Source organism: Pyrus communis, chromosome 17, assembly GCF_963583255.1.
Source record: "Pyrus communis chromosome 17, drPyrComm1.1, whole genome shotgun sequence".
In the NCBI taxonomy this organism is placed as follows: Eukaryota; Viridiplantae; Streptophyta; class Magnoliopsida; order Rosales; family Rosaceae; genus Pyrus; species Pyrus communis.
The window spans coordinates 641,970-668,087 of NC_084819.1; the positions used below are offsets into that span (position 1 = coordinate 641,970).

Here is a 26,118-nt window from a genome sequence, read left to right on the forward strand (position 1 = left end):
AAAATAAATTATTGAATTGTTAATGTCCAAAAGTGAACTTCATGTCAATAATTTTGGATTCATTATCAAATTAATGGACTGCATGTCACTTTTAATTAATTCAATAAATCAGGTCATACATGGTCGATTGTAAATGCTAAAATAATAGCATTGGGTTGAAAAATTGCCCCCAAAAAAAAAAAATTGGGCACGGGTTGGGTGCCCTGAGTAAAAGGCATGGCCCAAAAGGGCCTCAGGTGTGAACTTCAAGTCACGGGGTGAGGGAGAAACCCCAGCCACAACTAGGTTTCAATTTTTGGACCAAGGGAGGGCACAAGACAAGGCCCAGCATGAGCTAGCCTTGGGCTTGGCGCGAGGAAACCCAGCTGCAATGGACTGGCTGTCATGCAAGGCGGGCCGGGGTGCTGCAAGGCCCAGTAAGCTATCCGGCTTGCTGGCGTGGACTGAAGGCTAGGGTTGCAGGCTGTTGCACAAGCCCAACAACCATAAGGTTGCGGTATGCAGGTGAGGGGACTCAGCTAAACGGCGCTGGTTTCATCGTTTTGGGCTCGGGGCTTTAGACCCTGCAGAGATGAAGTCCAGGTCGTGGCCTAGTTGTTGTATCCATAGTGATGGTGCGATGGTGTGCCGCACCATATCCCATTCCCCTTTCTTTCAAAAATCCCTTAGGGTTTAGGAAACCCTAAAATTGCTTCTAATTTAATTTTATACATTGACTCACATATTCCACATAACAATTTAATTGTGCGATGCATGAAACAAATATATATATTGACAAATATATGAACATATACAATATATATATATATATATATATATATATATATATATCAGAATGAAAATATAAACATAGAGGGTTCATGCATCATGGGGAATGTTTTGATGCTTCATGGTCGTTTCAAATATCTTACTTTATTTTAAGCGTACCTGATTGGCAGAAAACAATAAAAGCCCTTGAATTTGTAGAAGATCATTCTCATAAAGCTAGAATTGCATTTCCAATGCGTTGTATCACGTTCAACACAAAAAAGATTAAATTGAAACAATAGCATGTAGATGAATTCAATAAAATAATTAAATTAATCATAAAAAGAATGATTAACATGTAATACTCCCCTTATTGAAGAATAAACTCTTGTTAGCGCAGCGTCAAGAGCATGGTGATAACGTGTTGTAGACATAATTTACTGAACAATTATGGAGACCATAAAGAGAGAGAGAAAGGTGCGGCAATAGTAGAGAGAACCAAGAGATGTGTAATTGTGGGTGTGTTCTATTCCACCCCATTGTGTCTTTATTTATAGTAGTATGGAAGGTTAATTCCTTACTCTTTTAGAATTACAACTCTTAATAGGTAATCAACTCCTAATAGGAATATAAGAGATATTCCAAAATATACTAGTATTTACACAATTACATTCCAAATCTAATAGGACTGCAACAAGTTTGTTGTTATGGTAAGAGAAATAAAAGAAAAATTAACAAAGAAAAAAAAAACTAGAAATGAAAAAAAATTGAAAGGGGGGGGTCGTTATGATTCTAGCGACAATTCCAGTGGTCCATCGGTAGTACAATATCGATCATGTCATTTTTTTAATTTTATATTTCTCTTTTTCCATTGAATTTTTTTTTTCATCCTACTGTACTTTATTTAAATTCAAATACCTTTAGATTTAGATTTATATCATTGTTTTCGAGTGTTTTGATGTGGATTATAAGAAAATTTTCGCAAAAAATACATTTTTTAGAACATGAAGATGATAGTTTGGCATTATGGTAAGGAATTTTTTCTTTTAAGCAAAAACATAAAACAAATAAAATTGACGGTTTGGGCACAGGGAGATGCAGCAGTAGCCCAAGCCTAGCGAGCTCAAGTGCTAGTCACATCCCATACCCATGCCCTCAGGAAGGCCCAAGACGCAGCAGAAGCAATGGAGGCCCATGAAGTATAGGGTTTAGGAGCGTGTGAATAGTACGGGCCGTAAAATTAACACCCTAAATTTGGCACGTTTCAACGCCCGACATGTGTATCCCAAGTGAAGATGGAAATATTTAGTCCTTCATGGCTAAAGATGGAAAATTTTAATCCTATAGTATTCTCTCAAATATTAATTTTTGAACAGCTAATACATAGCTAAGGGTTATGCTTAGCCCTCCACAACCAGAGATAACTTGAGAGCTTGCTATTTGCAACGCTAGGCCAAATTTAGCCCTAATTCTTTTTAGCATATTCATTTTGGCTCTTAGCTAAAGACGAGTTTAACATAAATTCTGGCTAAAATGGCATATAACCCTGACTGGAGAGTGTGTGACTAATGCTTACATTTTCGATTTGACAAAATAAAATAATGCGTGCATTAACGTTGCAACTTTCAGGCATGGCAAAGTTACTTATAAACCAATATAAATGAAAGCTTTGATTTCGTTGAGAAAATGAAAGATTTTATTTTAAAAGTGGGGTGAACACTATTTTACACCCCATAACATCACTCAATTTTATTTTTTAAAATCTTTTATAAAAGTGGGGAGGGTAAAATCGAATATAGAATTTAAATATATAAATAAATGCTCTTAACCATTTCGGTTGCAAGTTTCAAATATAACAAAGAGCACGAATTTGTCAATCTTAGTATACAATTCTCCTGTAATTTGGTTTCACTGACACCATGCGATCCTCAATAGTGTAAGAGTTGCCAGTTAGTAACCCTATGCATTCTCTTTTGCTATAACATTCATTCAACTTTTTGATTCTCCTACTTATTTTCTTCTCTGCACACTCGTGTTTCTTTACGGTCATAATATCTCTTACGAACATATATTAAATTGCAATGGTAAGTGACGTTTATAATCATAATAAAATGTAAATCAAAAGAAAAATCAAACAACATGAATGGGTAATAGTGCGTAGAATGAAAAAATAGTACGTAAAAATTAATTTTCTATTTACTATTATTTAGCGTAGTGCTATCCACATATTCATTTTTACTTCTCACACATTCTTCTTAATTTTCGACTGTCGGATCGAATGAGTTGAAGAAAATCAATAACAAAAAATTAGTAAGGATATGTGAGAAGGAATAAAAAGTGTGTGAATAACGCTATCCATTATTTATTATCCTCTTGGCCAATGAAAACATTCATTACCTTACAAAAATAAAAAATGAAAACATTCATTCAATTCAGATTTCAGATTATCAGTATAAATACAGAGCAAAAGAAAAAGCACCACTAGGCACCAAGGCCAAAGAAACATAAAAAAGAGCTAAAGCTCTCTCTCTCTCTCTCTCTCTTCCTTTACCAACTTAGTTTAGTAGCAGCCGTTAAGTTCATAACTTTTCTTTCTTTCCATGGCTCCACTCTCACTCTCCAACCAGCACCCATTAATCTCCTTTCTCTTCTTCCTCACACCCGTTGTGATGGTGGTGGGCATGCTTGGAGTTCTGGGGGTGGACGGAGCAAATTCTCCGACGTCTTCCAGCACAACCTGGTGTGTGGCTAGGAGTGATGCGAGCGCACAGGCTCTTCAGACAGCCTTGGACTATGCATGCGCTGCTGGTGCGGACTGTTCTCCAATCCAACCCGACGGACTATGTTATCTCCCAAACACCATCCAAGCTCATGCCTCTTATGCCTTCAACAGTTACTACCAGCGCCAGGCTAAGGCCCCTGGTTCTTGCGGCTTCTCCGGCACTGCCACCATTGCCCAAACAGACCCCAGTACGTCGTTCATTTCTCTCTTCCTTTTCCAATCCTCCAAAAAAACGAACACAAAATATTTTTTGATATTTTATAATATTTTCTTTATTTTATAGAGGGGGACTAATTTGTTTATTGTTGTTAATTTCCTTTTGTGTAGGTTATGGATCTTGTGATTACCCATCTTCCACAAGGTACGTTGTTCTTCTTTTAATTTCTTTTACCAAAAAATAAACTAGTCTTATATTTTACTCCTAGGATGCACTGTTTCAGTTGATGACTGGATTTACGTGTTTTAATTCAACGTTACATTTTAGCAGTATATAAAGCGATTGAATCACATATAGTTTGTACATTTCTTGGTGATTGAAATTAAGTTTCCTCCTGTTCACGCAATTAGATCTTTCTCTTTTTCTTCTTTCGAACTTTTTAAGAGATTAGAAATAAAGAGTTTATTTTTATATGATGGATATTGAAAAGAAGAACACTTTGTAGAAAACCATTCTCTTTGGTTGCTGTAATTCTCTGTGCCCAACAGAAGAACAAAACACTTTGGTTTGTAGAGAGAGGATTGTGTCTCTCGAGTGAAACTTCTTATGGATGTTTGACACGTGTCTTTCTGCATGAGATGCTGTTACTGACACTTAAATCAAACCGTCCGTTTCTAAGTTATTGCTGTCTCTCTCTTCTAAATCTTGGGTTGCTCACTGTTTTTGTACTTGTGTATTTTAACTCTATTTATTTTTTGGAAAGAAAAAAAAAGACTATTTATTTGATTTTTTTTTTTTTATAATTATTTTTCTGGGTGTATGCTTGGCTTGGAAATTGTACTCGGTTTTTGGTTCTGAAATCAGACTTGACCTTAATTTCTTACCGTCGGATTAGTCCTTAGTTGCAACCAAACCAATGGTCAAGATCACATCTGATGGTTCACTTGGTTGCTTTTTTAGTGGGCAGAGTCAGTGACTGGCATATGATATGGCACCTATTCTGGTGTCATGTAATTATGCACTCTTCTGATCATTCTGCAATCCATCTGCTTTCTTCACCATACTTTGACCATTTTGGACTTCTTTTGATTTTTAATATTTTTTAGAGTATCAAGATTTTTAACCTTTAGATTTTAATTAATAAAGGATTTTACGGTCAAAAATTTAAATGTACAAGATACACTAAAGCATATTAAATTTATTTTATTTTATTTGATTGAACTAAGATTTTCTTTTTTTGGGTACAACAAAAACCCAACTTTATTCTATTAAGTAGAGTCAGCTCGGCTGTCCGAATTTTAAAACGTCATTAGGTTTGATTTTGTTTAAATTTTCCGTTAGGTTTTTTTTTTTTGGGTATGTTATGAATTCTATTTATCTTCTTATTAAAACATTTAATGTAATTACATTTTCTTGATCCCTTGCTTAAGTAGTACATAATGGTAGATTATAGAGGATTAGTCTTCTCATTTACCCTCCTAATTTTGAATGTGGGCCCAAGATTAATTAACTGTCAAAAATTCAAAGATGGAAAAGGAGGCTTGGGCATGTGGGCCATTGTCCAGTTTGGGACAGTATCTATATGTCACATGTGAATGTTCTTATTCTGTATTAAGTATTTTGACTGGTCATCTTCTGTTTTCTTTTTAATTTTTTCTGTTTATTTATTATTGTGCCTTATAATTTATGGTGGTTTTGATTGTGTGAGAAGAGAGTTGCTCTCTCTCTAGTTTGAGAACACCTTGAGTTTAATTTACATGACACCAGTACACAATTACGTAACATTATGTACTAATTTAAGGTATTTTGTTTGCCACTTCAATTTATTTTTAATCACATTGCGCTATGGCTATTGCAAATTTGCAGCGCGGCCGGAGGGACAACTTCACCTTCCACGCCACCAACAGTTCTGAATCCACAAACGCCACCATCGACGTTCGCACCACCCTTCACCAGCGGATTCACTCCCGGATCGACCCCGATGATCCCCGACGATAACTCAAAAGCGTCCCTCGATTCCATGTCCCCAACAATCTTGATGCCCATCTCCCTTGTGCTCATTCTTTTATTCGCCCAAAATTAAACCCCCAATGTAGGTCGTTTATTTTTTTTAACATTGCCCGAATGCGGAAAAGAGGCTATATACATTTTTTTGTTAGAAGTTGGAACCTTCTTTGTCTGCTTCTATCTTGCTAAGCCTCCCCATTAGTATTTTTCCAAACTAATTTGGGTCTCAATCTCATAATTTCGAACCAGTAGTTCAATTAATTCATTGCCAAATATTTCGTCGATTTCAATTTTTTACAGCCAGGTTACACGTACTAAGTAAAACAAAATGTACCTTAAAAAAAAAACACATTGAACCGCCTCTTTGAGGCTTTGAGTATTACTAGTTCCAGCGTCAATTTCGATGGCAACAATGTTCGATATCACTTCCTATATATGCAAGAATGGCATCAATATTAATATGTACAAGCAGTGACACAACTGCTACCAGCAAGAACCTGCGGAACAAATTGGCTGACCCTGGGCTTGAGCTCAACATCGGGCGCAAGAACAAATTGCATTTGACACGTACGTAAAAATAACTTAATGAAAACTCATGAAAAGAAAAATAGGATTGACTCTTTCCAAGTAAGGAATTATTTTTCTCATTTGCATGGCAATAATGTAAAGAAATCATAAACAAACTGCAATGGAGAAACCAACAACGAAAAAGAGAATGAAAAGGAGCAAGAGTCTGAACAAACTGCAATGGTGACAATTCAATTCATATATAGAAACTATAAGGTCTTAAGATCCTGCCTACCGAAACACATTTACCACACCGATTCCTCCCACGTTGTTATAGGATTTGACCACAGTCGTGCTAACGTTGGAATGAAAGAGAATATGAGCCGGTGTTTGGATCTTTGACAGCTTTAAAGTTGTCGACGCTCATTCCAAAACGGCCCAAGAGAGAATTGCCCATTTCTTTCAGCTTCCCTGCTCACACACAAAACAATTTCAAACCCTTAGTACTTCAAAGATTTCTTTTACTTTTATCCTTCTTATGAGAAAATTTAATGTTAGCAAGTGAAAAGTACAGAAACGTAGATTGCAGAGATCAATGCGTCCCACTAACAGCCTAGGCTAAGACTTATGCCACATACATGCAAAACATATCACTCATAGGCATAGCAATTTTGGACATGACGTCTGATGTCACCAGAAAGTACTGAATATGCAAATAACCACCAGTCATGAGGTAGAAGAATTGAAACAAACATCTTTATTAACATAATCACTTATCCTTAATAACATAATTACTTTCTAAAAGAGAACCAATGTGTTAAACATTCATTTAGTTGACAGCGTCAAGAAGGATAAAATATTGCCCTACCGCTCCCTAGCAACTCCTATGGAAATCACGAACAAGTTTCAATGAAAAGCTAGCGAGTGATAAGCAAAGATCATGTCATTAAAGAAATTGATTAGTAGGCTGCATCTTAGTACTTTCTTATTTCCACTATTAGTTTTTCCACACTTTCACAAAATAAGGCAAAATAGTTACTTTGGTCTTTCAGCAAGTAATTATTCGACTTCACAAAACCACATTGCTTATTGTCCTGTAATACAGTCCAAGTCCAATTCGCCTATCCTTTGGTCTTCGTTTCTCAAGATAAAGAGATAAGTCGTGTTAATGTGAAGGCTTGCAGAATGGTCCACCTATGAGATGGATTGGGATTCTTTTCTGTACTTTACTGGAAAATTATATAATCATGGTACAGATAGCATTTGGGAATAATTTGATTGAGTGGGCACAAGAAAGAGAATATAAAACCACGAAACATGAAGCGGTCGAGGAAATAATTAAATCAAACCACCAATCACTTATATACCAAAAAAAGAGAGAAACTCACCTATCATCTCCTCTTTCATCTTTTCTCTCTTTTCTTCAGCTAGCGGCCCCAACCGGCGAATGGCCTTTTTGGCTTGGTCATTTGAAGGATCAAGTTCCAAGACACTTTTCATATCTGCAGAATATAAACAAGAATTGAGCATTACATATAGCATTAATCTACAACCCATACAAATGAGAAGACAAGTTGCTTCTGGTGGTTAAATTGTGGTATTAAATTCGAACTTACCAACAATAGCCTCTTCAAAATGCTCGAGCTTTTCATGAGCTTCTGCTCTTCGAAGCAGAGCTTTCATATACGAAGGATTTAGTTCAAGCGCTTTCGTGCATTCCTTGATTGCGTCCTCATACTTTTCCTGTTACATATTAAGAAATTCGGAATCACAGATTGTCTAATATGTGAGAATCAAGGGGGAATCAGAGTCCACAAGAGTTTCCAAACATGTGAACCGCATAACGTACCAATTTCGAGAAGCATACTGCACTGTTTAAATGACAAATGGAACGTAATTCGACAGACGATGGCATGTCAGGTGCAAGATGTAAAGCAAGCTCATACTGGGATAATGCCTCTTGGTACTGCCCACTGCCAAACAGTCTATTGCCTTCAATTTTCACATCACTTGCTTCTTCAAACGCTTTCTGCTTCCCATGAAATACGAACAAATCGAAAAAAATATATTTCAACACAAAATCAGTTCTCCGATCAGATATGAACACATTGAGTTTTCAGATTTCAGAACAAAATTGAACTCCTCAAGCATCAAGTAAGTAATTGATTCGTAAAACCCCATATATAACCAATGAAATTAACCAGAAGAAGAAATGAAGAGTCGCTTCGATTGGGAGATACCTGATTCGATTCAACGTCGTCGTTCTGGGAGGGAGTTTGTTGTGGCTCGTCTTGGAGATGGATTTGTTGAGGGATTTCGTCGTCGTTGAGTTCGCCGTCGCTGGCGGTTTCGAAGCCGTCGGAGGCATCTCTGTTGGTGGCGGTGGAAGAGGAGGAGGAGGGCTTTGGGGAATTCATATCGCTACGGCATCCGTTCCCTTCTTCTTCTTCCTTTATCAGCATCTCTGTTGGTTGAGAAGGTTTTAGGGATTTCGACCGCGTCGCCGTCGATTGCGTTTTCTTCAGGAAATGGAAATTTTATATATGAATGAATACGTATAGATCACTGCACACTCCCCGTGTTTCCAGAAAGCTCTTTTTACCTCTTATTCGTAGGCTGGAATCGGTTCGGTGGGCCAAACCGAAACTTAGTCCCGCAGGTTCGGTAAGACCAAAATCTGAACCGAAATCAAATTTGTTCTCTTCAAAATTGTTTCTTACTAACTTAGAGAACTTCGTATTTATGTTTAAAAACGTTATATTATAAACCACTATATAATAATTGTTTTCGTAAAAAATCAATTAAAACTAGGATTGGTTGAGTTATCGAACTGTATAAAAACAGATGAACAAACAAAATTGGTAAAAGCATTAAAAACCGTTTATGTATTCGCTATTATAGATTGATTAAACAATCTTAATTTTATTTCATTTTTTGCACAAATGATCTTTACAATGTGTTTCATAATATGAACGGTTTTAATCTTTATTAAGGGTACAAGTCAGCAATACAGTTAGAAATAGAGTTAGCAAGTTTGTTAATATTTGGTTAGTTAGAGTTGCTAGGCTTACTAGTATAAAAATAAAGTGTGTAATCTTCATTCTTTCAGTTAATACAAATCATATTTCTCTCACTCTCTCTCTAAGATCTCTGTGTTCATCCTTATGTTTATCTTTTCTTCTTGATTTTCTCTTCAATTCCCAAACATTTCAATGTAGTTAAAAATTTTAAGCACAAAGCTCTATGATAACACGAAGAGTTTTGAGTAGGAGTTCTTACTCATTCTTGAGTGCCCAAGCATTGTTTAATGGAAAAATCGGTCAGTACAAGCCAGTTCAGTTTTTAATCTAAGCTACAATTGTGGTTTGCTACGCACCTATCAGTTCCTATCAGTTTTTAATCTAAGCTGCAATGGTGGTTTGCTACGCACCTATTAATTGTGGTTTGCTATGCACGTGAACCGCTGGAAGATTACAGGAGATATGAAACTTTATTGGAAGAAATTGTATTAGATTATGTGGAAGATAATTTAACCCTGTCGTCCACAAGTTGAAGACAGAGGGCTCACAACTAGAAATCGGGAGAAGTATTACAAAAATGTAGGGATGAACCGATCTGTTGTTAATTATGATATTATTCAATAACGTCCTTCGGTTTCCCGCTCGCTATTGTTTATACACCGTTGTCTGTAACCGGACACCTATCGGGCTGCCTTACAATGTAAATTACGTCTGCAGAGGTGCTGTACATGTCCTGATTCCGGTGCCAAGTCCATAAAGCATAAGTCTCGTTTTTCACCTGCAAGTAGCACAGAAATACTTCTTAATCTTGTAACCGCGTAATTTTATACAAATTGCGTTGGTTGGATCTATTTTTCTACACAAATGCAGACATTTTTCAAGTCGGCTTCGAGTAGTGTTTTTCTAAACAGCACTGATCAGGAGTCGAGACCTTGGCAGTTGATGCGGTCACAGAATTATGATTTCACAGTTTAATGAAGTTCTAGTTTTGCAGCTCAACGTGGATTCGGAATATTAGTTTCCATGCATGTGAAAGTGAACGTTCATAGTAATAAAAACTGAATGCAATTTGTTGAAGAAAGACTTAAATATGAAAATAATTTATCCGTAATACTGTCAAGAGTTTGTGATTTCATAGCAAAGAGAAAAGGGAAGTACCTCTAGAATCCCATGGCCAAAGCTACTCTCTCGATACGCACTGTATTCAGGCTGCTTGTCCCAACAGAACTTTCCTGCTGCTGGCCCTTCTATGAAATTAAATGCGCAGAAGCCGCCCATAAACTTATCTGGAGTTGTAGATGGTTCTGGGCAGTTTCCGGGTTCATCAGCATGCGCAATTGCCATCTTCTCCCGGTTACCACCATCACCAACTGTGATGTAAACAGGGCCGCAGGGATCCAATGTGTAGTTATACACTCGATTTGACCTCTCGTAGGCATGAACCTGTTTATTAATTGTTTCCAAACAGTCAGAAGCAGGTCGTCTTATTTTTTCAACAGCTTGACAAAGAATTGAACACATATAATGGAAATTGTTAATGCTACTAAGAATTCTGGATCGTATTTGGGACTTCAAAAACAAGTATCCTAGAAGGCCTGCTTGCACAGAGGGCATCAGATTGAGCGTCGTATTTGATCATAGGATATGTGTTACCGTACATACTACACTTACATGGCCGTTGAAGACGATGTCAACACCATACTTATAAAGTATGTCTTCCATCTCAACTTTCATACATTCCGCTTCTCTGTAATGTGCCTTGTAGGTGCTGTACCATGGCGGGTGCCATGCTGCTACCAACCAAGGATTCACATTTCTGTCAACTTTGGCCAAGTCTTTCTCCAACCACTTGTATTGATCGTCTGCGAGAGAAAACCTAGTCATCTTAGTATGTCCCTAACTCATAACCATGCGAAAGAAGTGAAAATTTTCTTTTTAGGAAAGCAGATGCAATAACCTGATTTGTGATAGGCTGTGTAAGCACCGAGCATTATAAAGTGTATCCCGCCTGCGTTGAATGAATAAAACAATGCAGATGATGATCCACTCTCGTTGGAGGGGAATGCAAATCGCGAACTATAAGAAGCAAATGTTCGATTCCCAGCCTGTTCTTCTATCTCATGGTTCCCTTCTACCACCATCATTGGAACTTTAGACACTAGCGGCTGCATAAACCTGATAAAAAACATACCATAATTTTGCAATTAGGTACGTTGTGCGAAAAATGACCAGGTGCCTCCTCATCAAAATAAAGCACAGAAAAACTCACCTTCCCCAGTAATCCCAACGAGGCTGATAAGTTTCGTGAATAGGAGTTTGCGAGAATGAGCAAGAGTAGCAATCAGACCCAGTGCCATTTGTGAGGTACAAGTTAGCATAACTAACGTCCCCAACCAATAACATAAGATCAGGTCCGTTAGCCAACAAGTGATCGACCGTTGATGTAGTATTGTATGTAAGGCCAAGGTCCCCAACCACAGCTATTCTTCTGGGGTAACTCTTGGGACCGGATACTGGCATAGTCTTGAAATAAGATACTTTGCTCATATCTGCAATGCTAGGATCTCCACATTGATACTGATACAAACTGTTGGGTCTCAATCCTGCACAAACCCATTAAAATTTAGAGAATTGCACACAAAATCATACATCCGTATGTCCAAACAAAAGCAAATTCAGACGAGCGTTTGTGAGACGAACATAAATGATTAAACAATGGATACAACTATATGTTAAGGAGCAGATCATAAAACAATTTCATATTTTTGGATACAAATTATTCATAAAGGGATTCAAGACTGATACGTACCTGTGAGGCGAACATGGTGTATAATTCCGGAAGTGTAGTTTTGGAGGCCTTCAAAAGGATACAGCTGATTGTAAATAAGGGAATGCCCCGTTGATTGGCTATCCATAGGGAATCTGTACCTTCCATATGTAACAATACTTGAAACATTATTCGGATCCAACGGTTTTATATTGTCTCCAATTTGAAAGTCCCCTGCAAATTCGATCATGAGATAGACTGAGAGTCTTCAATTCATCATGCAACTACATAACTCAAGAGTTTTTGTTTACAACAACAACCAAGTCTTATCTCACTATGTAGGGTTGGTTATATGAATCTTAGAATACCAGTGCGCTCGATTTTCCGCCAAGTCTTCCGTTACTACATAACTCAATAGTTTTGGTTTACAACATTAAAATGCTCAAGTCCACCCCAAAACGTGCCCATCCAAAGACCAAAAGAAGTAACATTTCCATCCATACACTGGCATCAGTCAATTGAATTCTAACAGTAATTATGATTTCTGTGCAACCAAACATTTATCAATGCCCCAAATAGGAAACAGTTAAAAGATTTTATTTTTCTCAAAAGGAAGATATTCTTCTTATAATCTAACATAAACTACGAAAAGAGGTGTTCAAACTCGCATGCATGCATGGATGGAAGTACATTCACTCTGGCCAACGTGACTACAACAAGAAATTAACATATCCTCGTAACAATCTCACTAAAATGTGAAAACCAAATATAAAACTCATTTGTTAGATTAAAAACTCTCAATCTGCATAAGAAGTTGGAAACAACATATCCAACCGAAAGTACAAGCAAAGAAAGCAAAGGAACAAAAGAACAAAAACTTGAGAGAGAGAGAGAGAGAGAGAGAGAGAGAGAGACCTGTAATCCAAGATATCCAGACAGAGTCATGGGTTGTAGAGAGAGAGACAGAGATTTGTTCAGGCTCGAAACCCTTGACGATTCTTCGAACTCGAGGATCAGTGGCCGGCAAGTCAACGGCATTGCCTCGAAAGCTGTCGTCGAGAGGAACAGTGACAGGCTTAAAGGGTCCTTCGAGGGTTGTCGGTATTCCTCCATTGACAAACGTGAAGCTCACGGGACTCACAGTCAGCACAAGCAGCAGATTAAAGGTTGCAACTTTGGGCGGTGGAAACAAAAACAAACCCATCTATTTTTACTATTATTATTGTTTGAATTAAACAAAAACGAAACTCAAATATAAATAGAAGAACTCGACTTCGTTCAAAATTTGAACACGTGTTCAGTTGTAATCAGTAGTTTCAAAACTTGAACACATATCCAATCGTATTCAGTAGCTGCTGCTGATCTGTTAAGCAACGAAGTTCTATCTTAAATAGAAATAGAAACCCAACACGCCTTCCAAAAAAAACAAAAAAAGAAACCCAACAAAATTATTGAAGGCTCGTTGTAAAATCCTCTGTTGAAGCTAAAAGTCAAACAGACAAGGACAAAGAAAATATGGCCGGTTTTGATTTGTTTTTTGAATACAAACGATGTATCTAATTCTAAACTCTAAGGAGGGAGAGAGAGCCTTCAAATTCTTAGATACTACGGATGAAAATAAACGTTTTATTCAACAGAACAATCAAACATTTGCGATCAGATTCAATGAAATGAAGATGATGACGGGTTTGGAGTTTCTTTTCAAGAAACTAATAATTTTGTCGCAAGCAGTTAATTTATATTTAACAATTTTGTCAGTTTCAAGCCGAGGCTTCTTTTGTTTCTCTATGAACACATGTGCTATATAGTTGTTAATGCTTGCTTGATTTATGGTAACTAATTAGTCACGGGATATCAAATCCGAATTGTTATGTATGCATTGGATTGAGAATACTTTCCATTAACATTTAGGTTTTTAATTTTTTTTAAATTTCATATGGACTTATACACTTTTATTATCATATAAACTAAAATTTTAAGGGATCTGTCACATCAAATTTTTAAAATTATTAATTTGTCATTTCATACTAAGGGGTGTAGTTAAATTAGGATTTGATATGATTTTAATAGACTTTAAAATCCGAATGTAGTCAATCAGTATTTTAAAAGAGGATTTTTAAAGGAGTTTGAAATCATAGAGTAGTCAAATTAGGATTTTAAAGGATTTTAAAGAATACATCCAAATCCATGGGTAATCAATTACGTTTTAAAAAAAATGCACCAAATTCTAGATGTAGTGAGAATACCAAAAATTTATTAGGATTTTAATGAATGATAGATTTGGATGGATTTGAGGATGGGTGGTATAAATATTATACGCCATCAAGAATCCAACTCTAACCCCTCTGATTTCTTTTCACGTTATAGAAGAGGAACATTCTTCCTCTCTCAGACAGAAGAAGAACAGTCTTCCTCCATTCCTCAAGGTATTTTTTTTCTCTTCCGAATTTGTATAAGGACTCTTTATTATTTTCATGATGTTTATATATAGTTGTTATTAACATATAGGCACAGTACGTATTTGTACTCAGTCTTGCCAGTAATCTCAAAAAAAAACCCAATCTTTCCCTTTCATGTGTCTAGTTTTGTTGTTATAATTTTGTTTTATCAGGCCGACTGGATGTGATTCCAATCTCCAAACTTCCCCCACCAACCCATAAGGTCTGCTCTCTATTTCTTTGTTGCTATTTTGTTTTTTTTGCTTTTTTTTTTTTTTTTTTGGTTATTATTTTATTTATTACAATATTTTTTGGAATAAAGATGAATTGAATCGGACGTGGAGCAATTCCCGAGCTCCACCGATTGCTCCCTTACTTCCCTCATTGTGTTTAGTAATAAGTTTAATATTTTGGTTGTATTATTCTTCTTATGCTGCAATGGCAGTTGGTTGTTTTATATACATCTTACACACACGCAAGCAATAAACAAATGTTGTAAAGGTGACGTGCTTGCTGCCCATGCTGCAACACATCAGAGCACATGAGCTGAAACCATGTGGTAGTCCGCTGACAAGGAATATTGTACCCACGTGCAGTATTCCTTCTGTCCAGGTTAGTGGGGCAAGTTCTCTCAACACTCCCCCTCAAGTTTGGAATGAATGTTGATTATTCCTAACTTGCAAAGCAAAGTCGTAAACTGGTATAAGCTCAGTGGCTTTGTGAAGATGTCGGCTGGTTGTTTCATGGTTGAGATGTGAGATGTCTCGATCATTCCACTTTGAACCCTTTATCGTACAAGATGGCAGTCAATTTATATGTGTTTGGTTCTTTCGTGAAAGACCGGATTCGAAGCGATGTGAAGTGCCGCTTGATTATCACAATATAACTTGACTGGACGTTTATGTTTGATACCCAAGTCTTGTAGAACAGATTTCAACCAAGTGACTTCACAACAAGTTGCTGCCATTGAACGATACTCCGCCTCTGCACTAGAACGTGACACAATATTTTGTTTCTTGCTTTTCCAGGAGATCAAGGATTCTCCAAGAAATACACAGTATCCGGTGGTAGAACATCGTGTGTCTCGACATCTGGCCCAATCCGCATCACAAAAAGCATTCAATTGAATTGGACTTCTTGCAGAAAGACAAATACCTTGCCTTGGTGTGTGCTTAACGTATCGTAAGACTCGCTGGGCTGCCTCCAAGTGTGGAGTTCGAGGCTTCTCCATAAATTGACTAAGAATATGGACAGCATACACCAAATCAGGGCGCATGATTGTCAGGTAGATTAGTCTCCCAACAAGTCGTCGATAAGAGGAAGGATCAGTAACCCATTGTCCTTCGTCCTTTCTGAGTGATAAGTTTTGCTCCATAGGAGAGGTGGCTGGTTTTGCGCCAAGATGACCTGCATCCTCAAGTATTTCAAGGGCATATTTTCGCTGTGAGAGGGTGATCCCCTTGCTAGAGCGAGCAATTTCAATGCCCAAGAAATATCTTAATTGGCCAAGGTCTTTCAACTTGAATTGCTTCATAAGAAAAGACTTGGTATCTTCAATTGCTTGTATGTTATTTCCTGCCAAGATAATATCATCAACATAGACAAGGAGGGCAGTGAATTTACCATCATGGTTTTGGACGAACAATGAATAATCTGCCTTGGATTGTTGATAACCGGCCTTTCTAAGAGCACAAGAGAGTTTGATAAACCATTGACGAGAGGCTTGCTTAAGCCCATACAAAGATTTATGAAGTTTACAAACTCGTGTCTCCCCCTTTCGTCCGAAACCAGGAGGCAAGGACATGTAGACATCTTCTTCAAGATCACCATGGAGGAAAGCGTTATTAACATCAAGCTGGTGGAGGTGCCATTGTTGGACCGAGGCAACAGCAAGGAGTAGACGAACTGTAGTCAATTTTGCAACCGGAGCAAAGGTTTCTCGATAGTCTAAGCCTTCAATTTGGCTATAACCTTTGGCAACCAAGCGTGCTTTATATCTCTCAATGGATCCATCGGATCGAAATTTGATTTTGTAAACCCATTTACATCCAACCGGCTTCTTGCCAGGGGGCAATGGTTGTAGAGACCATGTCCTATTCGCAACAAGGGCTGCCAGTTCTTCTTCCATAGCGAAACGCCAGTGAGGGTCGCGTATAGCCTGTGAGAATGAGCTGGGTTCTATGGCAGCTGAAATGGAAGTGGTGAAAGCACGATGTCGAGCAGATAAACGATCGTATGTGAGGACATCAGACAAAGGGTAAGGGGTACCTGGTACTTTGGTCAACGCCGAGTGAGATGAAGGGACGAACCGAGAAGGGAGGTTGATGTCGATGTGATATTGTTGAAGATAACCAGGTGCATGAGTGGGTCGTTTAAGACGAGGTGGTGAGGTGGAAAGAAAAGGAGATGAAACCGAAACAGGATTCACCGGCGAAGAAGAGGATGGATCGACGGAATCCTGCTCCAGTAGAATGGACGGATGAATGATGGGATCATCATAGGCAGTATCTTGAGTATGTGGAAACACAAGTGGTGAAACTGCAGCAGAAGATGAAAAAGGGAACACATGTTCATGGAAAATAACATCACGGGAGATAAAGATTTTACCCGTGTGAAGGTCGTAAACTCAATATCCCTTTGTGCTATATGGATACCCAAGAAAAAGACACCGTGTGGCTCTTGCATCAAATTTTGTGGGACGATGGTGGTGGGTGGAAGAAAAACATAAGCAACCAAACACTCGCAAATGTGCATACGCTGGCTGTTTGTGGTGAAGTATTTCATAGGGTGATTTGCCTTGAAGAAGAGGAGTGGGAGTCCGATTTATGAGATAAGTGGCAGTGAGGATTGCATCACCCCAAAATTTCTTAGGAAGATGAGATTGAAAAAGTAAGGCTCTAGCAACATTGAGTAAGTGGCGGTGTTTGCGCTCTGCTACCCCGTTTTGTTGGGGAGTAGAGACACAACTTGTTTGATGGAGAATCCCCTTATCTGAAAAAAATTGGGTCATAGAAAATTCTGGACCGTTATCACTACGAAGAACCTTGACTCGTCTGGAAAATTGTGTTTCAACAAGGTGGATGAAAGTGATGAGATAAGATCGTGCATCTGATTTGTGATTCATTAAATAAACCCATGTGCATCTTGAGAAATCATCTACAATAGTTAAGAAATATTGTGCCCCTGTGATAGTGGAAACATGGTAACCTCCCCAAATGTCAACATGAATTAACTCAAAATGAGCCTTTGTGGTGATAGAACTCAAAGGAAAAGGAGCACGTGTTTGTTTGGCTAATGGACAGATCAAACAATCATCAATGCTACAAAAATTCAAATTTTTAACGCAAGTAGAGAGATGCCGTAAGGTCTTGTTGGAAAGATGGCCAAGGCGTTGATGCCAAAGCTGAGAAGAAGAAGAGGCAACAATTGACGCTGAATTGCACCTGGTTTTCATCACATTATCAAGGTAGTAGAGTCTTTCTCATTCAGTTCCCGTCCCAATCATCTTCCCCGATCGTTGGCCCTGAAGTAGACACATTTTATCAGTGAAGATGACAAAGCAAGATGAGGTATTAGTGAGTTTGCTGACAGAAATTAAATTCAGTTTAAATGATGGAACACAAAGCACGTTGTGAAGGGTGAGATCATTCGAGAGATGAACTGTGCCAATATGTGTGACATCGGCAAGTGCATGATTGGGTAAGTGCACTTGTCGATTGTATACCGGAACACTTGTGGTCATTAAGCTTGGTGAGCAGACCATGTGGTCTGTGGCGCCTATATCGAAAATCCAGTCTCTTCCCTTATTGAGAGCAGAAGCACAAAAAACTCTACCTGACAAGTTATTCATAGTAGAGGTGGTACCGACATGATTAGATGTGGAGTTGGATTGACTCTTATCAAGGAGTGCAAGCAGATTGTGATATTGCTCGGAAGTGAGGCTGTAGGACGAAGGAGATGTTGCTGGAGGCGTTGGATGGGTATCAACATGATTAGCCTTGTAAGGCGTTGGCTGGGTATCAACATGATTAGCCTTGTAATTGGAACCCCTGCGATCCTGATAATCTCCCCTATTGCTGTTGTCTTTCCCTTTTTTCAGTTTGCGGCATTGATCAATGGTGTGACCTCTCCAATTACAGTAGTCGCACTTGAGGTGTGCACGACAGGTATCTGAAGTGTGTCCAGTTGCATCACAACGACCACATTTTAGATGGGAATTTCTTGGAGAAAAATTCCTACCAGAGTTTCGCATGTTATCCTGCACGGCGAAAGCTGCGGTATCGGTGACTGAGGACCTTTCAGGAGCATGCATTGAAACTGTTCTTTGCTTCTCATCTTGAATAATAAGTGAGAAAGCTTTGTTGACAACAGGGAGGGGATCCATAAGTAAAAGTTGCCCACGAACCGCAGCGTATGATTCATTGAGGCCCATGAGAAACTTCATGGTTTTCTGACTTTGCTGAAACTGCATTAATTCTTTTGCAGCTCCACATGTACAGGTTGGGAGAGTGCACATGGCATCACGTTCATCCCAAAAACTTTTCAGTTTGGTATAATATGCACCAATGTTCAAATTTCCTTGAACACTTCCATGTATCTCTTGTTTAATATGGAAGAGATGTACACTGTTTGTGTGAAAGAAACGTTCCTTCAACTCATTCCAAATATCAGCTGCAACATTGTTGTAGATGACACTTGCTCCGATATCTTTTGAGACAGAGTTGAGCAGCCAGGATTTCACAAGGTTGTTGCAACGAGTCCACTGTTGGAATTCACTTGTGGATGCAGACTCGGGCCTTTTAATGGATCCATTGATGAATCCTTCCTTGTTCTTGGCATTGAGGGCCATGGCCATGGCTCGGCTCCAAGTGGAGTAATTTTCGTCATTCAAAAGGTGTGTGACGAGGATCGCTCCAGGCTGATCAGAGTGATGAAGATAAAGAGGATCGTTGGGATCTTCGTATTTGGTGTGTTTGCTGGAAGAGTCAGTTGCCATGTCGGCAGGCAGTGTGCAGTGGCTGTGCTTGGCTGTGCTCTGCGGCTGTGCTTAATGGCTGTGACAGGTAGAGCAGCGACGATGGCTGTGTAGCAGCTTTGCGACGGCAAGGCAGCGAGTGTGCAGCTTGCAGTGCACTGGTTGCTGCAGTAACAGATGTCGCTGTTCACAGTATAGCAGCGGAAGAGTGAAGGCAGAGCAGAGCAAAGGATTGCCTGTGCTCTGATACCATAATAAGTTTAATATTTTGGTTGTATTATTCTTCTTATGCTGCAATGGCAGTTGGTTGTTTTATATACATCTTACACACACGCATGCAATAAACAAATGTTGTAAAGGTGGCGTGCTTGCTGCCCATGCTGCAACACATCAAAGCACATGAGCTGAAACCATGTGGTAGTGTGCTGACAAGGAATATTGTACCCACGTGTAGTATTCCTTCTGTCCAGGTTAGTGGGGCAAGTTCTCTCAACATTTAGTTCTTAATCTGTATTTAGTTCTCTATTGTCACTAGCTTCACTGGTGAATTATATTCCTCTAATTCATTAACTGAATGTGTGAACCTTAGACCGCGAAGTAAACTTTCTGCTATTTGAATTTTATTAAGATTCAAGCTTTCTCTGTACTTGCTCTTCTTTCACTTGATTTTGGCTTCATTTCGTTTTCACTCTATATTATTTCCTGTTCTTGTTCTTTTGCACGAAGTACAAACTTCTTTATGATTTTGTTTATTTGGTTGGTTAGTTTATATATAATGTCTCAATCAGTGGAGGAAGAAATGGAAATGGATGAAGAGGAGGAAGAAATGGAAGTGGAGCAAATGGTGGAAGAGGAGTGTAGATCGGACGAATTTCTTGTTGAACCAGATGATGAATCTTCTTAGTCTCAACCATTGTCAGTTTCAGAAGGGGATCTTGACCAAGATTTTCAAACACAAGAACAACAACGAAATATTGCTAATGAATGGAGATATAACATAGATTTGGACATGTGGAGAGATGTCCAGAATGATAACAATGTGAATGGAGGATAATGAGTCGTTAATAATGCTAGTGTTTTGATTTTTAGGAGCACCATATGAAGGCCAGGGAGCAAAATGCATGTTAAAAGCAACATTATTATCTTGTTTATCTTGAAACCATCTATTATCTTCTTAAATTTTGATTTATATGTGTTTTATGTACTTGTATTAGCTTTGACTATAAGATATGTAATTGAAATCATCTATCTTTGTTTTGGTTAGTTAATTTTCTTTTAAAAATTTACAATTCAAATGAGAAAGGGAAACACATAATAAATCCGAAGGATCCATTTTATGTTATCAGATTCAACTAACAAATCCACGAAAGAAATCCATAGAAATCCATATAAATATGTCAAAATCCATATAAAATTGTAAAATCCATTAAAATCCTTTGAAATATGTCACTTAAAAAAAGTCTAATAAGTTTTTCATCCAAAATAAGTAATGTGCAAATGCACATGACTTGGTTTCAAGGTTATTTCGAACCTGTTAACTTGCACCATGCCCCTTCGAGATTATTTTAGACATTTCAACTCTATTTTTAAAAAACGCGATGGACCGCATTGAATTCTCAAAGCTTGCAATTAGTTAAACTCTATGTTAGTAAGCTAATGTACTTTTTTAGTAGTTAGGTATAAAGTTTTTGAAACGAACATGATGTTTTTTTTCTTTAGCCAAATTTTGGGTTTGTACCAAAGAGAAGTAGACAACTTGTGAAAAGGATGTCAAATGTCTGATGCCAAATTATTCATCCACCTCATAGTGTAAATATATTATTGTATAAAAATTTAAAAAAAATGTAAAAAGGGTCAAAAGTCAGAAATAATCATGAGCACAAGTTATGTGCAATGCACGTGATTATTTTGGATGGAAAACTTAGCTGAGTTAGCGTGAGATAACAAATCAACGATTTTGAAAATTTTGATATGACAAGTCGGTAAAATTTTTAGTACATATGACTAATTAAAAAAAAGTGTAAAAGTTCATATGACATTTCAAATATTTATGTTTAATTTTATTTACTTTTTAACCTGGTCAACAAAATTTACTTTTTAACCTTTAATAGGTGCGGTAAAACTGACTAAATGACCCCAAGATTTACTCATGAATCATGAATGCCAAAAGCCCAAAACGGAAGAAAATCCAAATTCAACCAAAAAAAATTTCAAAAGGCCAACATCACTAATGTAAAACCATCACAAATTATTCAAGCTCCTCAAGATGTGTTCAATTAGCTCAATTCCTTCTTGTAAATATAAGACTCGCATTCAAGCAAAGAGAACATTCAGAAAAGAAGCAAGTTCGAGCCCTTGAAATTAGATAACCTCTTTGGCAAACCATACACAAAATACTCAGATTTTCATGTTGCTAGTTCAAGCTCGTTGAGAATTATCAAACACAAAACGCGCGTCGATTCTTTCCCTACCAAACTTGAATGTGAGTTCTGAGGTGCTATGTTTCTCTTTCTGGTATCAGTTTGTTATAGTTTGTTACAGTGGGTTTCTTGCTTTAGTCTTTAGGTATGGGATTGAGAGCTCCTAGTAGCACCCATCACTTTTTTCGCTGTCCTCACCCAACAAACTTTGGAAATCTTGTTTGCCATTAAATAATTTAAAACTAAAAAGATGAAATCTAACTTGAGAGATTCTTTGTTGTAACCAGTGACATCACGTGACAATTATCTAACGAACATATGCTGTTTTATTTAGATTCATGACAACATCTATATCATCGGTAGTGTTAATAAGATAACATGTATTGGTTTCAAGAGAGTATCTCTCCCTTAACTCGTATATGACTGGACCTCTTCGTCCCGCACTTTCTTTACTCACTCTCTCTCCTATTAGTTTTTTTTTTCTTTTCTAATTCTAATAATTGTGAACTAGAAGTTGAAATATTTGAGTTTTTAATGTACGAATTGATACTGAAACTTTAAGTTTATGCATAAAGCTCTATAATAACACGAAGAGTTTTGAGTAGGAGTTCTTACTCATTCTTGAGTGGCCAAGCATTGTTCAATGAAAAAATCGGTCAGTACAAGCCAGTTCGGTTTTTAATCTAAGTTGCTACGCACCTATCAGTTTTTAATCTAAGCTGCAATGGTGGTTTGCTACGCACCTATTAATTGTGGTTTGCTATGCACGTGAACCGCTGGAAGATTACAGAAGATAAGAAATTTTATTGGAAGAAATTGTATTAGATTATGTGGAAGATAATTTAACCCTGTCGTCCACAAGTTGAAGACAGAGGGCTCACAACTAGAAATCGGCAGAAGTATTACAAAAATGTAGGGATGAACCGATCTGTTGTTAATTATGATATTATTCAATAACGTCCTTCGGTTTCCCGCTCGCCATTGTTTATGCACCGTTGTCTGTAACCGGACACCTATCGGGCTGCCTTACAATGTAAATTACGTCTGCAGAGGTGCTGTACATGTCCTGATTCCGGTGCCAAGTCCATAAAGCATAAGTCTCGTTTTTCACCTGCAAGTCGCACAGAAATACTTCTTAATCTTGTAACCGCGTAATTTTATACAAATTGCGTTGGTTGGATCTATTTTTCTACACAAATGCAGACATTTTTCAAGTCGGCTTCGAGTAGAGTTTTTCTAAACAGCACTCATTAGGAGTCGAGACCTTGGCAGTTGATGCGGTCACAGAATTACGATTTCACAGTTTTATGAAGTTCTAGTTTTGCAGCTCAACGTGGATTCGGAATATTAGTTTCCATGCATGTGAAAGTGAACGTTCATAGTACTAAAAACTGAATGCAATTTGTTGAAGAAAGACTTAAATATGAAAATAATTTATCCGTAATACTGTCAAGAGTTTGTGATTTCATAGCAAAGAGAAAAGGGAAGCACCTCTAGAATCCCATGGCCAAAGCTACTCTCTCGATACGCACTGTATTCAGGCTGCTTGTCCCAACAGAACTTTCCTGCTGCTGGGCCTTTCGTGAAATTAAATGCGCAGAAGCCGCCCATAAACTTATCCGCAGTTGTAGATGGTTCTGGGCAGTTTCCGGGTTCATCAGCATGCGCAATTGCCATCTTCTCCCGGTTACCACCATCACCAACTGTGATGTAAACAGGGCCGCAGGGATCCAATGTGTAGTTATACACTCGATTTGACCTCTCGTAGGCGTGAACCTGTTTATTAATTGTTTCCAAACAGTCAGAAGTAGCTCTCATATTTTTTCAACAGCTTGATAAAGTATTGAACACATAAAATGGAAACTGTTAATACCAATAAGAATTCCAGAACGTATTTGGGGACTTCAAAAACAAGTTCCTTTGCTCAAACTAAACACTTACATGGCCGTTGAAGACGATGTCAACACCATACTTATACAGTATGTCTTCCATCTCAACTTTCATACATTCTTCTTCTCTGTAATGTGCCTTGTAGGTGCTGTACCATGGCGGGTGCCATGCTGCTACTAACCAAGGAGTCACATTTCTGTCAACTTTAGCCAAGTCTTTCTCCAACCACTTGTATTGATCGTCTGCAAGAGAAAACCTAGTCATCTTAGTATGTCCCTAACTCGTAACCATGCGAAAGAAGTGAAAATTTTCTTTTGAGGAAAGCAGATGCAATAACCTGATTTGTGATAGGCTGTGTAAGCACCGAGCATTATAAAGTGTATCCCGCCTGCGTTGAATGAATAAAACAATGTAGATGATGATCCACTCTCGTTGGAGGGGAATGCAAATCGCGAACTATAAGAAGCAAATGTTTGATTCCCAGCCTGTTCTTCGATCTCATGGTTCCCTTCTACCACCATCATTGGAACTTTAGACACTAGCGACTGCATAAACCTGATAACAAACATACCATAATTTTGTAATTAGGTACGTTGTGCGAAAAATGACCAGGTGCTTCCTCATCAAAATAAAGCACAGAAAAACTCACCTTCCCCAGTAATCCCAACGAGGCTGATAAGTTTCTTGAATAAAAGTTTGCGAGAATGAGCAAGAGTAGCAATCAGACACAGTTCCATTTGTAAGGTACAAGTTAGCATAACTAACGTCCCCAACCAATAACATAAGATCAGGTCCGTTAGCCAACAAGTGATCGACCGTTGATGTAGTATTGTGTGTAAGGCCAAGGTCCCCAACCACAGCTATTCTTCTGGGGTAACTCTTGGGACCGGATACTGGCATAGTCTTGAAATAAGATACTTTGCTCATATCTGCAATGCTAGGATCTCCACATTGATACTGATACAAAGTGTTGGGTCTCAATCCTGCACAAACCCGTTAAAATTTAGAGAATTGCATACAAAATCATACATCCGTAAGTCCAAACAAAAGCAAATTCAGACGAGCGTTCGTGAACATAAATGCACGCGTATCATTTGATGATTTTGTTAATTTGATTTCGAAATCATGAATCTTAATTCATACGGAATAAAGTTAAACGATAAACAATGGATACAACTATATGTTAAGGAGCAGATCATGAAACAATTTCATATTTTAGGATACAAATTATTCATAAAGGGATTCAAGACTGATACGTACCTGTGAGACGAACATGGTGTATAATTCCGGAAGTGTAGTTTTGGAGACCTTCAAACGGATACAGCTGATTGTAAATAAGGGAATACCCCGTTGATTGGTTATCCATAGGGAATCCGTACCTTCCATATGTAACAATACTTGAAACATTATTCGGATCCAACGGTTTTATATTGTCTCCAATTTGAAATTCCCCTGCAAATTCGATCATGAGATAGACTGAGAGTCTTCAATTCATCATGCACTTAGTTTTCCGCCAAGTCTTCCGTTACTACATAACTCAATAGTTTTGGTTTACAACAATAAAATGCTCAAGTCCACCCCAAAACATGCCCATCCAAAGACCAAAAGAAGTAACATTTCCATGCATAAACTGGCATCAGTCAATTGAATTCTAACAGTAATTATGATTTCTGTGCAACCAAACATTTATCAATGCCCCAAATAGGAGACAGTTAAAAGATTTTATTTTTCTTGAAAGGACGATATTCTTCTTATAATCTAACATAAACTACGAAAAGAGGTGTTCAAACTCGCATGCATGGGTGGAAGTACATTCACTCTGACCAACATGACAACGACACGAAATTAACATATCCTCGTAACAATCTCACTAAAATGTGAAAACCAAATATAAAACTCATTTGTTAGATTAAAAACTCTCAATCTGCATAAGAACTTGGAAACAACATATCCAACCGAAAGTACAAGCAAAGAAAGCAAAAGAACATAAACTTGAGAGAGAGAGAGAGAGAGAGAGAGAGAGACCTGTAATCCAAGATATCCAGACAGAGTCATGGGTTGTAGAGAGAGAGACAGAGATTTGTTCAGGCTCGAAACCCTTGACGATTCTTCGAACTCGAGGATCAGTGTCCGGCAAGTCAACGGCATTGCCTCTAAAGCTGTCGTCGAGAGGAACAGTGACAGGCTTAAAGGGTCCTTCGAGGGTTGTCGGTATTCCTCCATTGACAAACGTGAAGCTCACGGGACTCACAGTCAGCACAAGCAGCAGATTAAAGGTTGCAACTTTGGGCGGTGGAAACAAAAACAAACCCATCTATTTTTACTATTATTATTGTTTGAATTAAACAGAAACGAAACTCAAATATAAATAGAAGAACTGGAGTTAGGCTGATCAAAACTTTAACATG

General features: G+C 38.0%; 4 protein-coding genes across 5 annotated transcripts; 1 reads left to right on the forward strand and 3 right to left on the reverse strand.

The window, feature by feature from the left end:
- Nucleotides 1–3,416: 3,416 nt before the first annotated feature.
- Nucleotides 3,417–5,883, forward strand: LOC137723169 (major pollen allergen Ole e 10-like). Its single transcript, XM_068462345.1, has 3 exons — nucleotides 3,417–3,717; nucleotides 3,857–3,890; nucleotides 5,553–5,883. Exons 1-3 carry the CDS (start codon nucleotides 3,417–3,419, stop codon nucleotides 5,767–5,769), a joined length of 552 nt encoding a protein of 183 aa, XP_068318446.1. The 3' UTR covers nucleotides 5,770–5,883.
- Nucleotides 5,884–6,321: 438 nt separating this feature from the next.
- Nucleotides 6,322–8,780, reverse strand: LOC137722665 (uncharacterized). The gene is made up of 5 exons (XM_068461718.1): nucleotides 8,441–8,780; nucleotides 8,050–8,229; nucleotides 7,817–7,943; nucleotides 7,589–7,702; nucleotides 6,322–6,671 (listed from the first exon to the last, which is right to left on the reverse strand). Exons 1-5 carry the CDS (start codon nucleotides 8,660–8,662, stop codon nucleotides 6,556–6,558), a joined length of 759 nt encoding a protein of 252 aa, XP_068317819.1. The 5' UTR covers nucleotides 8,663–8,780; the 3' UTR covers nucleotides 6,322–6,555.
- Nucleotides 8,781–9,685: 905 nt separating this feature from the next.
- Nucleotides 9,686–13,271, reverse strand: LOC137722642 (purple acid phosphatase 15-like). Its single transcript, XM_068461691.1, has 7 exons — nucleotides 12,903–13,271; nucleotides 12,030–12,221; nucleotides 11,490–11,823; nucleotides 11,178–11,395; nucleotides 10,892–11,082; nucleotides 10,379–10,663; nucleotides 9,686–9,998 (listed from the first exon to the last, which is right to left on the reverse strand). The coding sequence occupies exons 1-7, from the start codon at nucleotides 13,189–13,191 to the stop codon at nucleotides 9,873–9,875; spliced, it is 1,635 nt and encodes a 544-aa protein (XP_068317792.1). The 5' UTR covers nucleotides 13,192–13,271; the 3' UTR covers nucleotides 9,686–9,872.
- Nucleotides 13,272–22,597: 9,326 nt separating this feature from the next.
- On the reverse strand, nucleotides 22,598–26,061 carry LOC137722641 (purple acid phosphatase 15-like). Of its 2 annotated transcripts, none has more exons than XM_068461688.1 (7): nucleotides 25,736–26,061; nucleotides 24,971–25,162; nucleotides 24,360–24,693; nucleotides 24,048–24,265; nucleotides 23,762–23,952; nucleotides 23,312–23,596; nucleotides 22,598–22,931 (listed from the first exon to the last, which is right to left on the reverse strand). In XM_068461688.1, the coding sequence occupies exons 1-7, from the start codon at nucleotides 26,022–26,024 to the stop codon at nucleotides 22,806–22,808; spliced, it is 1,635 nt and encodes a 544-aa protein (XP_068317789.1). In that variant the 5' UTR covers nucleotides 26,025–26,061; the 3' UTR covers nucleotides 22,598–22,805. The 2 variants fall into 2 exon arrangements, with proteins under 2 accessions (XP_068317789.1, XP_068317790.1); XM_068461689.1 differs by having other exon boundaries at nucleotides 24,971–25,238; nucleotides 25,736–25,855.
- Nucleotides 26,062–26,118: the final 57 nt, after the last annotated feature.